Genomic DNA, 12719 nt, shown 5'->3' with positions numbered 1-12719 from the left:
ATACAGCAGAAAGCATTTTTGGATTACTAAAATTCTGAGAATTATAACCAATCAATATTTCTTACTTGAAGTGGACACTGAAAAAAAATCAAGACCAAGCAAAAGAGGGTAACAGAAAACAAATATTGAGGTAAGAATTCTCTGATTTAGCACTAAAATGCCCCTTCAACAGTGCTTTTTTTCTTTCAAAAAGTCTTCACTTGGGACTTTTCATACAAGTTTAAGTGGCGTCTACCAAGGCTGCTGTTGCAAAGGCTACAGAGTACTTGGACGGCTGAACAAATGTAGGAGAACAGACGAAGTGAAACACCCGCCAGAGCAATTCAGACAATTCAACTAAGATACTAGGGTGAAGTAAAACGATTTGGAATGCATGAACTAACCTGCTAAATCTGAAGGTAGATAACAGGACCAGACGCTTCTGTTTTACAAGCCTTCACCCATAATGTAACTACAGATTTCAAACTCAATTTGACTTTGAAGACAAAGAATGTTTCAAAGCGAAATAAACTAGTTTAAGTCTTTCTTAAATGTTTCCAGCTCTTTTTGACAGTTTTTCAAAACTGAGAAGGCAGTTTTTCTTAAGGGTGTTACCAAATGATACACCAACTGCTAATTCTCCATTATATTTGAGTGTTCCTGACATGAAGATATATCTGCAAATAGATCTCATTAATTTAATAAAGCATCTGAAAATAGGAAAAAGTATATCAAAACCATTTTAATAATCTACAAGTAAAAAGCTCAGCACTCTAGGTGAGGCTCTGTGTTCACAAAACCACCAAGCATATTTCTTACATGTTCCTAACAGGAGGATACAAGTGTTCATCAAGAAAACAAAAGTTGCTGCCTGGCAAACTAAATGCTACTATGAATATATTATGAAATTACATGTAGGTGTTTTCTTTCACTCTTTAAAAACACACAGGTATCATTTATATTCACCTTGTATTTCCCTCTAGCTCTATTTTTCATGCATGACTACTCTTTTTTCCCCTCCAAATATATATAGTCTTTAGCTTATATGACAAGAGCAACTACAGTATTTGAATAAGTCACACCTTTACACAATTCCAGGAATTAAAAATAACTTTTTTTGCTGTGCAAGGAGACAATCCATGCACTGAAATGAAGCATATCAGAATATACCTACCTGTGGAAGAAAACTACAGAAAAACAGAAGTTACCTGAGTAGTTTACCTGTTTGATAATGTTTGTACTTCAGCATGCTTTTCTTTGTATGTGGTTTTATATCCCTGAATAAAGGTCAGGTAGGATTTGGGAGTCACATGTGTAGAACGTCTGTATCTTTGAAAGTAATCAGAACACTTTTCTGCCACTCCATCCTGGAATGAGCCCATACACTGCACAATTTCCCTCTTTGTATCAGCAGTGCAGTCCATATCAAATGAGGACAGGAAGTGTTCAGATACTTAGGAAAGAAAGAAAGCCTAAATGTAAGTAAATATTTAAGAAAATATCTTAGCTTATAACTAAGTCACTATAAAACAGGCCAGCATGTATTTGTTATCTTGGCTTTCACCCAGCTTCTGAAACCCCAGACTTCTTTACTCTTCACCATCAGGTTCTGAGCATTATTCTCAGTATTATTATTCTCAGTAAAAAATACAGGCAAGGATCCAGCATTCTTTCATCTTCAAAGTGTGTAACTGCTTTTTCACTCTGAACCTGCTACCTACCAGGGACTGGGTAATCACTGCATTCCTCTGTATGCCCTATCACACACACAGTAACAAATAATCTCTTTCTTTAGTAGCATCTTTGCCTTCTTTACTAATGCTTTAAGACATCTTCACAGGGTATTTTTCTTCAAACTGTGTTCAAAACCTTTCCTCTGTTAGAAATATTTCAACAGCTTAATACAGGCAAGCTTTAAAGAAGAAAATAGCTACATCAAATTTTAGAATCAAGTAAGTTTCTTCTGGCAAAATTCAACACAATTAAAACAGCTACATGATCACTGATCAGAAAATTGTATCTCTGCAAAAATAAAACCTACATGTACCTGCCACCAGAGCATCCTTAGGCCACCGGCTGAACCAATCTATAGTGCATCCAGAAATGAGAGCAGGGAACTTCAGGGCCCTATTTCGGAATTTTGCACCTACTGGTGAAAAGCAAAGAACTATGTGAAGGTTCTGCCGGACTCTGGTCATGAAGTAGTCATACAGAGCCTCACTGGTTGGAGGTCTTCGTGGATGTTCCTTTTTGAAGGAGGGAATGAGGTCACTAATGATCTCATCTACTTCATCACGGGCAAATAAGTTTGACACCTTTGGGAAAAAGGAAGATTTTTCATGCTTTTTGAGGTGATCCAAAATAGAGTATATAGCACAGGGTTCTCTTAATACACAGCATTGCAGGAAGGAACATACATCTTGGACACTGGAGTTATTAGGACCCACCAACTCCTTTAAACAAGAACTTTTACTAAAGTGATTCTATTAAACAGACTGAAATCTAACTTGCTCTAAAAATTTAAACCCCACTCTCCAATGGCTTTGATTCCTTCTCTTTATATTCCAATAACTAGTAGCAATTACTCTGAAACATAACCCTAAAATAATACATAAGTAAATAAAATGAATAAAATCCATCCCATCCATTCTGGACATAAATTTACCATTCAAAAACTAACCATACACTAATAGTTAATTTAGCAGAGAGCTTTTTAAAACATCTGTGATATTTCCCAAGTCTCAATTTTATTTTTTTAAAGCTATTCTCATGTCCCTTGAGATAGTTTGTCTCACTCTAACCTAGGATTTTGTAGATTTTGTAGACTGCCTCCATTTTTAATAATACTCTAATGATAAGGAGCACTTGAATTTTAGTTCTTGAAAGTGTACTCCTTGACTTACAATAGAATATTCAAATAATTTCTGTTATTTTACTTCAGAATTATAAATTTTATTAAGCGTCGATCATGAGGGGGCATCTTACCTCTCCTGATGACAAAACATTGTTCAAGTATTCCAAGAAAGACTCATCTTTGATCTCATTGTCTGTAAAAAGAAAACAGGTGCCTTTGCCTTGCAATCCTGCTGTTCTGTATAAGAGTTTCAGATCTTCCATCAAGTTTAAACTGTTGTATGATCTTAAAAAAAAAAAAAAGGGTTAGTTGAACAAATATTCATTCTGTTTTTAAAAATGTCTTTTTCCCAAAAGAGTAAAAAACCCAAGCAAATTTAAGTTAGAAACAATGTCTTGGAACTTAAGGCAAAAAAGGTGCTTATTCCAGATAGATCCTGTGATGAGACCCTCACCAAGGGACATTCCCACATGTGAATCTACAATTTCTTCTGCAGCCAACACACATCCAAAAGATTTAAAATAATTTTACTTTTCTAAAATTATATCTTTTTTGAGTGCCAAAACTGACCTGTCCTACAGACAGTTTGGGAGGCATTCATTCTAAGGCATTCAGAGAAGGATTTATAATTTTTTTTTTTTATCTTTTGTGAGTCATTTCAAAAGAAACCACGTTGGGCTGAACAATATGAAATAAGGCAAAATATCCTTGGAAAAGATTGTCAAAATACTTGACATACACATAAGACCTACCAAATTAATGGGCAAGGATAAGGATTCAACCTCCTCATATGACAGCATTTCAAATATTACAAGATAAACTCATGAAGGCATTTTGGCTATATAACCACCTAAAAGTATTTTCAGTACAATTTAGTGCACTGTGTAAAGACTCAAAGATAACTTGACACTACCAGTATTCCTTCTCATTCTGTGAAACACACAAAATAATTTACTACTCCAAAGATGGTAAAAATTCACAATTATTGTAGAAAATCAAGAAAATCTAGTAAGTCTCAAAGGATTTTCATGTCTTTCCACTCTATATGATGATGATCAGACTATGTTAAGCGGAGAATGTAAGCCTGTTTTATTTATAGGAAGAGTTAAAACACAAGTTATTTATTTAGTTAAATTTCAGCTTATGCTCACCTTGTCAACATTATCTGGAATGTGTCATAGCCAGCTATGAAGGATGCCAGTCTTGTCAAGCTCTGCTTTCCTGAGCCACCAACTCCAACTAAGAGAGCATTTCCACGAGGAGTGCGAATCACACGAGAAATCTGTGTAATATACCAGTCATTTATTGCTACAATGTGTAAAAGTTACACATCCAAAAATTCTATGCTACTGTAATAATAAAGTTATATTAGAAATGAAGAACAAATGAAAATTTCAAGGTTTAATTAAGGCATTCTATATTACTATTAATATATTCTGTGGACATTTGTACTTTGCAGTATTTTCTGTTAACCTGTCAAATAGTATAGCAACCATTTGATTCCATCACTGTGTATGTTCAGTTATCAGTAAAATTACACCTCTCGCTTCCACAAAGTACAAGTAAATCTCAGCTGTGATTTATTAGTGATGTGCTATCACAGCATGACAGATTATCAAAATTGGGAAGGAAATAATAATTTCCCCAATGCCATGACCTCTGGATAACTTTAGTAAGACACATGTCACCAGGTCCTTTCACTGGAACCAGAGAGACAGGATGTCCCGGGCATGTAAAATTCAGGACAAAGACTCTTCAGTATTCTCTGCAGCAGGTAATAATACTGCCTTTGTAATGAAACTTGTTAAGCTTCTCATTTACTTGACTGTAAAAATGCACAGTATCTGTATGAATATTTGATCACAGTGAAACATCTCCCAATTAGATCTATGTTTCTTTCCCACTTCATTATTTATCTTTTAAATCAAAAGGCAGCAGCTTACTACTGCTCCACATTTCCCTTCAATTCAGGACCGTGCAACAAATAGACCCTTTAGAATTCAGAGAAAAAAAAATTTCAGCATTAACTGTGACCTTCATACTTGTTCCACTGCCCACAGCCAAAAAACAATGCCATGAAACATTGGATGCAGGTAGAAGACATTACCTGATGCTGAGAAAACATGTCTTTAAGTACAGGAGACAAACTTGCTCCGCAGCCTATCCAGTTGCGAGTGGACAGACCCTCACAGTACTCAGAAGAGCCGACATTAATACCCAGAGCAGCACAGAGCCAATTCCCTCTCAAAGACATGATAATACCAGCCAGGTGGCTAGCAGCTGGTCTCCTCTGTATGAGCAATGATGCACGGTATTGGCTTCTGTTCTCTTTATTATCTTGAACATTTCTTTGATGACCCTGGAATTCCATCATGTCAAGAAGCAATCTGGAATACCTGTTTATTTGCCTTTCCTCTAAATTACTTCTTTCCAAGCTATTAAAATAGTCATGCTAATTTCCTCTAATTTTAAACCTCTTTATTTTACACATTGAGTGCAATGTACTTTTTATTTTCCATAGGCTAATGTTTCATGAGAAAGATAAAATCTAGTATTTAACCAGAGAAAAAAATTTAATTTGCACGCCCTCCCTGGAATATCACTGATCACTTCAATAATGGCTATTAGATCTTTTCCAGGCAGAGGCACACAAGCCATTAATTGGAAACTTCGTTCTCTGTTTAACATATCCCTCAGCTTTAACTCGTTCAAGTCATATTATGTCAGCTCAGATTAGGCATTACCTCGACTGTGCCTATCTCACTTTCTCTTACAAGCTGTCTCAGGTCTACAGAGTTGTTGGTGTTTTCAGGAGTTTAGAATCCTAGAAGCGCTACATACCCATTTCATCCAAGCAAAGACTAATAAAATATTTTAGGTATTTACCATCTAGATACCCAAAGAAGATATTCCTGATGACAAGTGGCTGTTCAGTGAAAAAAAATTTTCTTTTACTAGATCCTGAATTTCTATAGTTTTTTTATTAGGAATAAATGAGAAACTTGTTATTAAGTATGATGACGATTTACAATTGTCCTAAAGAAATCCATAGCAGACCATCATCCATTTTGCAGAGAGAACCTTAGAAAGGGACTAATTTTGTGAAATTACAAGAATTCCCCCCAAAATTTTGAAAACTGCAGATGCAATGTGTTCGTCAACTACAATTAAATTTAAATGGTTTTGATATTTAATATATTATTTTGGGAGATAGTGCAATTCTATATTTAGTTCTTAATAACTTACTTTAAGAAAGACTGAAAACCTCAGAATTCAACTGAGACAACAGGGGTTCTAGTGTAAAAAAAAAGGCTCTCCTTTGTATGAGGCCTATTCTGTGTGAACAATCATATCAAGCTGTGCTGTGCTGAAAGTTATGGTCAGTTCCAATCCATATTCAAAAGAACTTTAAAAGTAGTGAGCATAGTGTGGATCTACAAAAGAATTTTGGACTACATTAATTCCTGCTCTGCTGCCCATACTCCTTCAGAAGCAACCAATTATGTCTTAACCGGAATTTCATTTGACTCATTACAAAGACAGGAAGAGCTCCCAGAAGAATTAAGAAGAAGGAAGGTTGAAATACAGTTAGAATAGCTAGCACCATGATCCCACCGAACATAAAAGATAGGTATAAAAGAATAGTTCCATCTGGTGCATTTTCTGAAAATTTTTTAATAGGTTTTAATACCTAGTCACAGAGTGACAGATCAAATATTTGCTAGCAATAAATTAGTTGCCTTCAGTTTTAGAATTAATTTACCTTGATTCATGCATACCTCTCCTCAAAAGAGGTGAGGGCAAGTGAACAGCAACAAATGGCAATCCAGCAAGACTGTACCTTGACTAAATGAACCATAGCATCCTCAAAGAAAACCATGTCCATTCCAGTACCACGAACATTCTCATTGTATGTTTGTAAAAACTTATCTAAACGATTCCGTAGCTGATGAAATGAGGAGATTGGTTCATAGATTTTGGGAATATCTAAATTAACTTCCTCAGGTTTTTCATCTAGAACAAAAAGCAAGTAAGAAAACCTTAGCAGTTTGAGTAATTGACAAAGGTTCAATGAGGGGATAAGTGAAGATAACTAGAAGTTTCATCACCCAGAAACAGGTTTATTATACATAATATTATATATTAGATGTACATATGAGAGTGCTGAGTACACCCTACCTGCAAGAAATGGTAATTTCAGCTACTTAAGTTTTAAAACAAAATGAAAAAAAACCTAAATAGCCGCCTTTCTCTATATCTGAAACTTGAATGATGAAAAGTGATACTTATTTAGGTCCCAGAAAAAAAATAGCACCAGAGAATGAAGGTAAATAAATACTGCAGTTAAAAATTGCAAATAATCTTTTCTGTAACACAGTCTAAATTGATTAAATAATTGCACTAGAAAAAAAAATACTCTTGAAATGAATAACTGCCACAACAAGAAAATATATACACTGTGAATTAGCATACATTTGTTTCATTAGGTGATCTGAAAGCCACAAGTCAACCACCAAAAAAGGAGGTAACAGTGCTGCTGCCTCATCTTTCCATTCATAAGCTTAACCATGCTTAAAGGTGGCATGCCTTCATTCATAAAAATTCTTACAACAAACAAAATCATGGAAAGGTTGACATCAGCAGGGATCTCTGAAGGTCATCTGATCCAACCCTCTGCTCAAGATGGGCGCCCTAGAGCTGGCTCCCCAAGACCATGCTCAGGTGGCTTATGAATGTCTCTGAAGGCACAGACTCCACAATATCTCTGGACAATTGTACGAGCACTGTCACAGTAAAAAAAAGCATTTCCTGATGTTCTTCATTAGATTTTATCCAGTATATCAAGTCTTTCTCATTTTGGGGAGCCCAGACCTGGGCACAGCACTCCAGGTGTGTCCTTACCACGGCTGAAAAAAGGGAAAGGACCACCTATCTTGACCTGCTGGCTACATTTCTTCTAATGTAGCCCAGGATGTCACTCATTTTTTTTTCCTGCAAGGGCACACTGCTGGTTCATGCTCAGGTTGGTGTCAACCAGAACCTTGAGGTCCATTCCTGCAAAGTTGACTTGCAGATGGGTGACCACCAGTATATACTGGTGCATGGTACTTTTCCTCCCCAGGTCCAGTACTTTTCACTTCCTTTTGTTGAACCTTTTGTTCCTGTTAAGGTCCATCTGGGTGGCAGCACAACCTCTGCCATATCAACCACTCCTCCTAGATTTGTGTCATCTGAGAACTGTCTTGAGGGTGCACTCTGCCCCATCACCCAGACCAGTAAAGACAATGTTGAGGATGACTGGACCCTGTATTGACTCCTGGGATACACCACTAGTTAATGGTCTCCAATTAGACTTTGAGCCACTAATCCCCGCTGTCTGGGCTTGACCATTCAGCCGATTTCAATCCATCTCACTTCTCATCCAGCCCATATTTCATCAATAAACAACTGACAAATTTCATTGGAACAGTGCCAGCAGGCAGACATAATAGGGTTTTTGGTTGGTGGTTTGGATTTTCTCAAAAATAATACTAGTACAATACCAGTACAATTTTGCTCTTATTTACATACGTTTAGCTCATTTAGTTACAGGATTTCATGATCTATATATGCTACAGGAGGTATTTTTCCAGTTATCCTAGATCAATCAGTTTTGCTAAACCTCTTCTAACTTACTGAAGAAATATATAATTCAGAACATTATCTCTAATTGGTAGAATTAAAATCAATTAAGTAAGTTATTCCAGTAAAATAAGTATTCCCTAATGCTTAGTAAAGTACTAGAAGCCAGTGTGAAGGGAAGGGACAGAAAGGTGGGGGGAAAACCCCAACCACAGTGTACTGTATTTAGAATAGTGTCTAACATTTTTCTTGTTTCAAATTTTTTCTGCATTTCCTTTCTGTTGCACCATTCCAAAACTCAAGCAGTTTCCAAGGAAAAAAACAACAACAGAAAAACATAACAAAACTAAAACACAAAAATACCTCTGTAAAAGCATAGCTTAAGAAAATCACATTTTACCACAGAATCTAATCTCTCAAAATACAGGGATTATTAATTCTCTTTCAGCTGTCCTTTATATAGCATTTCCTGTATGCCTGAAGTCACTTAATTTCAGAATTTTTAGCTCTGTATTGCTTCTTCGTATGAACACTCCTCTAGATTAAGACCTAATTAAATCAATTGACTTCTTATCTTAACATGTAAAAGCACTAGTTAAACAAAATGAATTTTCCAGGTGGAAATAAATTTCTTGCAATCTGAATAAGACATTTAAACAACTTAGAAGTTGATAAGGAGCTAATAAGAAATACTTCAAGGAGTTAAACTGCAGTGATATTTTTACAGTTTCGAACCATTGAAAAGAATTACATCATCTTAATTCTGTTCCTACAGTTTTATTATTAAAGTCCAAGGATAGTATAATTAAGTACAAAACCTAAGAAAGGGCAGACTTTTCCATTATTTAGAGAGACAGCTAGCAAAATGTATTATTTTAAAGTCTTGTTTAGTCTCAAAATTCACAATCACAAGTACTGAATAGCAATGTCAAAACCAGCTGATTAAAAACACCTTTGAATAGGTTGAGGGTCTTGAGATCACTAGCATCACTAACAATTCCTTTGAAGCTAAGATCTAAAAGTTGATGTTTGAGCTATTTCATCTCAAGTCATCATTTATTTCTCTCAGGGACAAACATATTGTGATTTTGCAACCCAGAGACAAAAAGAGTACATCATACTAGTAAGCATATTACTAATCTGAGCATAGGACTCTTTGAAATAGATGTCATGTTTTATATATTTAAAAACTCAGAAATCCACGTCCTGCTGTTAAAATTCCACCATAATGGGAAACACTAAATGCCTTTATATGGACAAATAAAACAAAATTTACCAGTTCTTGCAGGTGCATCCCTTAAGAAGTCAACAAAGAATGCATCTGTTTCATGATTCAGCAAAACTTTTGTATCTTCAAATTCCTCCTCAATGAGTTTTGCCACAGCTGTGTGAAACCAATTAACATCTTCTGAGGTTGTGAAACGATCAGCAATAACACATTTACATTCATGCTTCCACAGCTTTATCAGCACCTACATACAAAAAAAAAAAAGTGCTTTTCACAGAATCACAGGAGAATGGGTCAGGTTGGAAGGGACCATAGTCACAAGGTTGTCTGGTCCAACCTCCCTGCTTGAGCAGAATCATCCTAGAGCACATTGCACAGAATTGCACCCAGATGGTTCTTGAATATCTCCAGTGAGGGAGACCCCACAACTTCTCTGGACAATCTGTTCCAGTGCTCCATCACCAGCCCAGTAAAGAAGTTCTTCCTCATGTTCAGGTGGAATTTCCTGTGAATCAGTTCCTGCCTCTTGTCCCATTGCTTGCCACCACCAAGCAGACCCTGGCTCTCTCCTTCTGACATTCTCCCTTCAGATACTTACAGACATTGGTGAGGTCTCCTTTCAGTCTTCTCATCTTGAGACTGAACAGGCCCAGCTCCCTCAGCCTCCGCTCTTAAAAGAGGTGCTCCAGACCCTTAGCCACCTTTGTAGCTTTCTGACAGACAGGCTCCAGGAGCTGTGTGTCTTTCTTGTACTGAGAAACTCATTTGGCTTGCGAAGAAACTATACCAACTTAAAAGCTTTGCCTTTGTTTCTTTATTTTGAAATCCCATAAACATTAGAAAAAAAATAATATTTGGGAGTTCTTCAGAAAAGATACTTTGAGCTTCTTATTCTGCCCAATAGCAATTTAAGATTATATTCAATTAACTATGGAAGAAGCCTTAGATTAATCTAGCATTCCAAGCTGAAGTGTACAAAGATTTCATTTCCCCAACCATAAAACCATATCCATACGAGTTAACACGTTTATGCATTGATAAACCAGTTTTCTAACTGGTCATTAAGTAGAAAATGGTGGAAATATAAGCATCATGGCACAAATAATGTCATGTCAAACACAGATGTCACTCCCAATTCTACTGCCAAAGTAGTTAGAATAACAATAAGGAAAAATGTTCAAGTGTTTATATTATTCCTTCTCCAAATTCAATATACCTTTAAAGTCCCTTTAAAGTTTGGTCATAGGATGAAAAAAGAAAACCTGTCAGGCTGTTAATACTAACAGCACTGGTTTTAATCTTATACTACTGCTGTACAGTAATAGAAAAAAATTCCATGTACTCCTTGAGAATCTTTTGTTTCAGCCTACAGCACTTTGTACACATACTATGTCAAGTCTCAGAACTAATATGTAAATTTATATAATAGTATTTTGACCAGTTAGTTTTTACACTTCAAAAGACATTAATTGAGTGTGTGTATACATACATACATAATTATCTAAGTGCTCAATATTTTTAGCTGTGGAAATTAAAATCCTTTCTGAAGTTTAAATTTTAGATGTAGTAGAATTCAGGAGCTTATTCAACAATCAGAGATGAACCTTGTACATGAAGTGAGTATATAACCCAAATAGTTAACAAATTTTCCATATTTACCATAAACATTGCTTTTCCAGCACCACATGTTTCAGAGCTTAAAACTCTAAATTAGTTTCCTTAAAACAATTAGAAGAGAAATTATGTTTACTGGAAGAAAGATGGATTATGGAAAAAAATATTACTAAACTTGTTACTTCTTCTTCCTTTTAAACCATAAGCCAGAAACTTTTTGTTAGAGAGAAATTATGTAGTGACTGAAAGTGTCAAGACAGTAATGGAGAGGAGGAACTATTCAATTTTTTTATCAATATATGAGCATTTTCATTGGGTCAAAGTAAGTTAATTGCTTCTCACTTATTTTCTCACTTCTTTCAAATAAACTAGCATTTTTCAGTAATAGGAAAAGCAGATAGAAGAAAACTGTTGTGACAAAAGAAGTGGGGTTTGTTACTGTTTTGAAACAAAGTTGTCATTTCAGTTGGTACTATAAAAGCTGCACTAAAACACCTTTGCCTCAAAAACCACTAAAGTTGCATTTTTTTAAAGCAAACTCAAATGCCAAGATAGACTCTTCATCCTCTTTCCTGCGCTAATTGTAACAAGGCCACTGATGTGCTGCCCTTACCTGTGGTTCATTGATTACTTCTGATGTACTGTTCAGCATTCCTTGCCAAATCCTTGAGAGGTCTCGAAGGTTGAAGACATAATGAAACTTGGCTGGTGTGGGCAACATTTTTAGCTTGGTAATCTGCCACAGTCTGCGTGTCAATGGAACCAATTTGGCTACTGTTTTCTTCACATCATCTGAAAATCCCCGCTCACTACAGTAGTGCCCTTCTCCAATTACACCTGTGGAAAAGAAGATTGCCAAATCAAAGACACGTCAGCACAACACCAAGAGCAACGATCATCTGAAGTTTCTGTTTCTTTTTTTTTTCAATCGCAAAACCTTTTCCAATTTGTTGAAATGGCTTTCCAGTCTTTATTCAAATGTTGATTCAGCCATTCTTAACACTATTCTGCCACCAGCTCAATGGTTATTTAACTTTTAATTAACTGCCCATTAAAATGTTCTTTTTTCTCCCAAAATAGCTTCCGCTGGCTTTGAATAGCTAACCTCCTGTCTGAAATCAGTATGATCCCATCCTTTGTGAAAGTCTAGTCTTTAGTCATTCCTTTTTAGCAGCAGAGGCACCTGAGCAACTGTCCAGCATTGTCACTAAAATTATACTTTCATGTCATTCTTACTAAATCTGAGCATACCGAGAGTTTCAGACATGTGACTGGACCTGAAAAACTTACAGACTGATGATGTTGCAGGTGGGGAGTGATTACTGAAGGAAAATGTGCTGGTAAACAAGTCAGAGGGGAGTTAAGCCTCAATTTCAACAATAATGTGTGTAAATAGAAGGATAAGGAAAAATCAACCACTAT

General features: G+C 35.9%; 1 protein-coding gene across 2 annotated transcripts in view; it reads right to left on the bottom strand.

Annotated features, from left to right (window-relative positions):
• Window positions 1-12719, bottom strand: part of DNAH5 (dynein axonemal heavy chain 5) — a 114277-nt gene that overhangs the window by 32756 nt on the left and 68802 nt on the right. For both annotated transcript variants that reach the window (XM_042048834.1, XM_042048833.1), the window contains 7 exons: window positions 11911-12134; window positions 9732-9927; window positions 6675-6847; window positions 3985-4115; window positions 2965-3118; window positions 2027-2294; window positions 1201-1432 (listed from right to left, as the gene is read on the bottom strand). In XM_042048834.1, the coding sequence (XP_041904768.1) occupies window positions 1201-1432; window positions 2027-2294; window positions 2965-3118; window positions 3985-4115; window positions 6675-6847; window positions 9732-9927; window positions 11911-12134 (1378 nt within the window). The remainder of the gene's footprint in view (window positions 1-1200; window positions 1433-2026; window positions 2295-2964; window positions 3119-3984; window positions 4116-6674; window positions 6848-9731; window positions 9928-11910; window positions 12135-12719) is intronic.

The sequence above is a fragment of the Corvus kubaryi genome, unplaced genomic scaffold (assembly GCF_017639235.1).
Source record: "Corvus kubaryi isolate FWS band 111438036 unplaced genomic scaffold, C.kubaryi_AGA036_p1.0 68, whole genome shotgun sequence".
In the NCBI taxonomy this organism is placed as follows: domain Eukaryota; kingdom Metazoa; phylum Chordata; class Aves; order Passeriformes; family Corvidae; genus Corvus; species Corvus kubaryi.
Note: the sequence above shows the minus strand (reverse complement) of the source record. Positions and strands in the feature narration are given on the sequence as shown.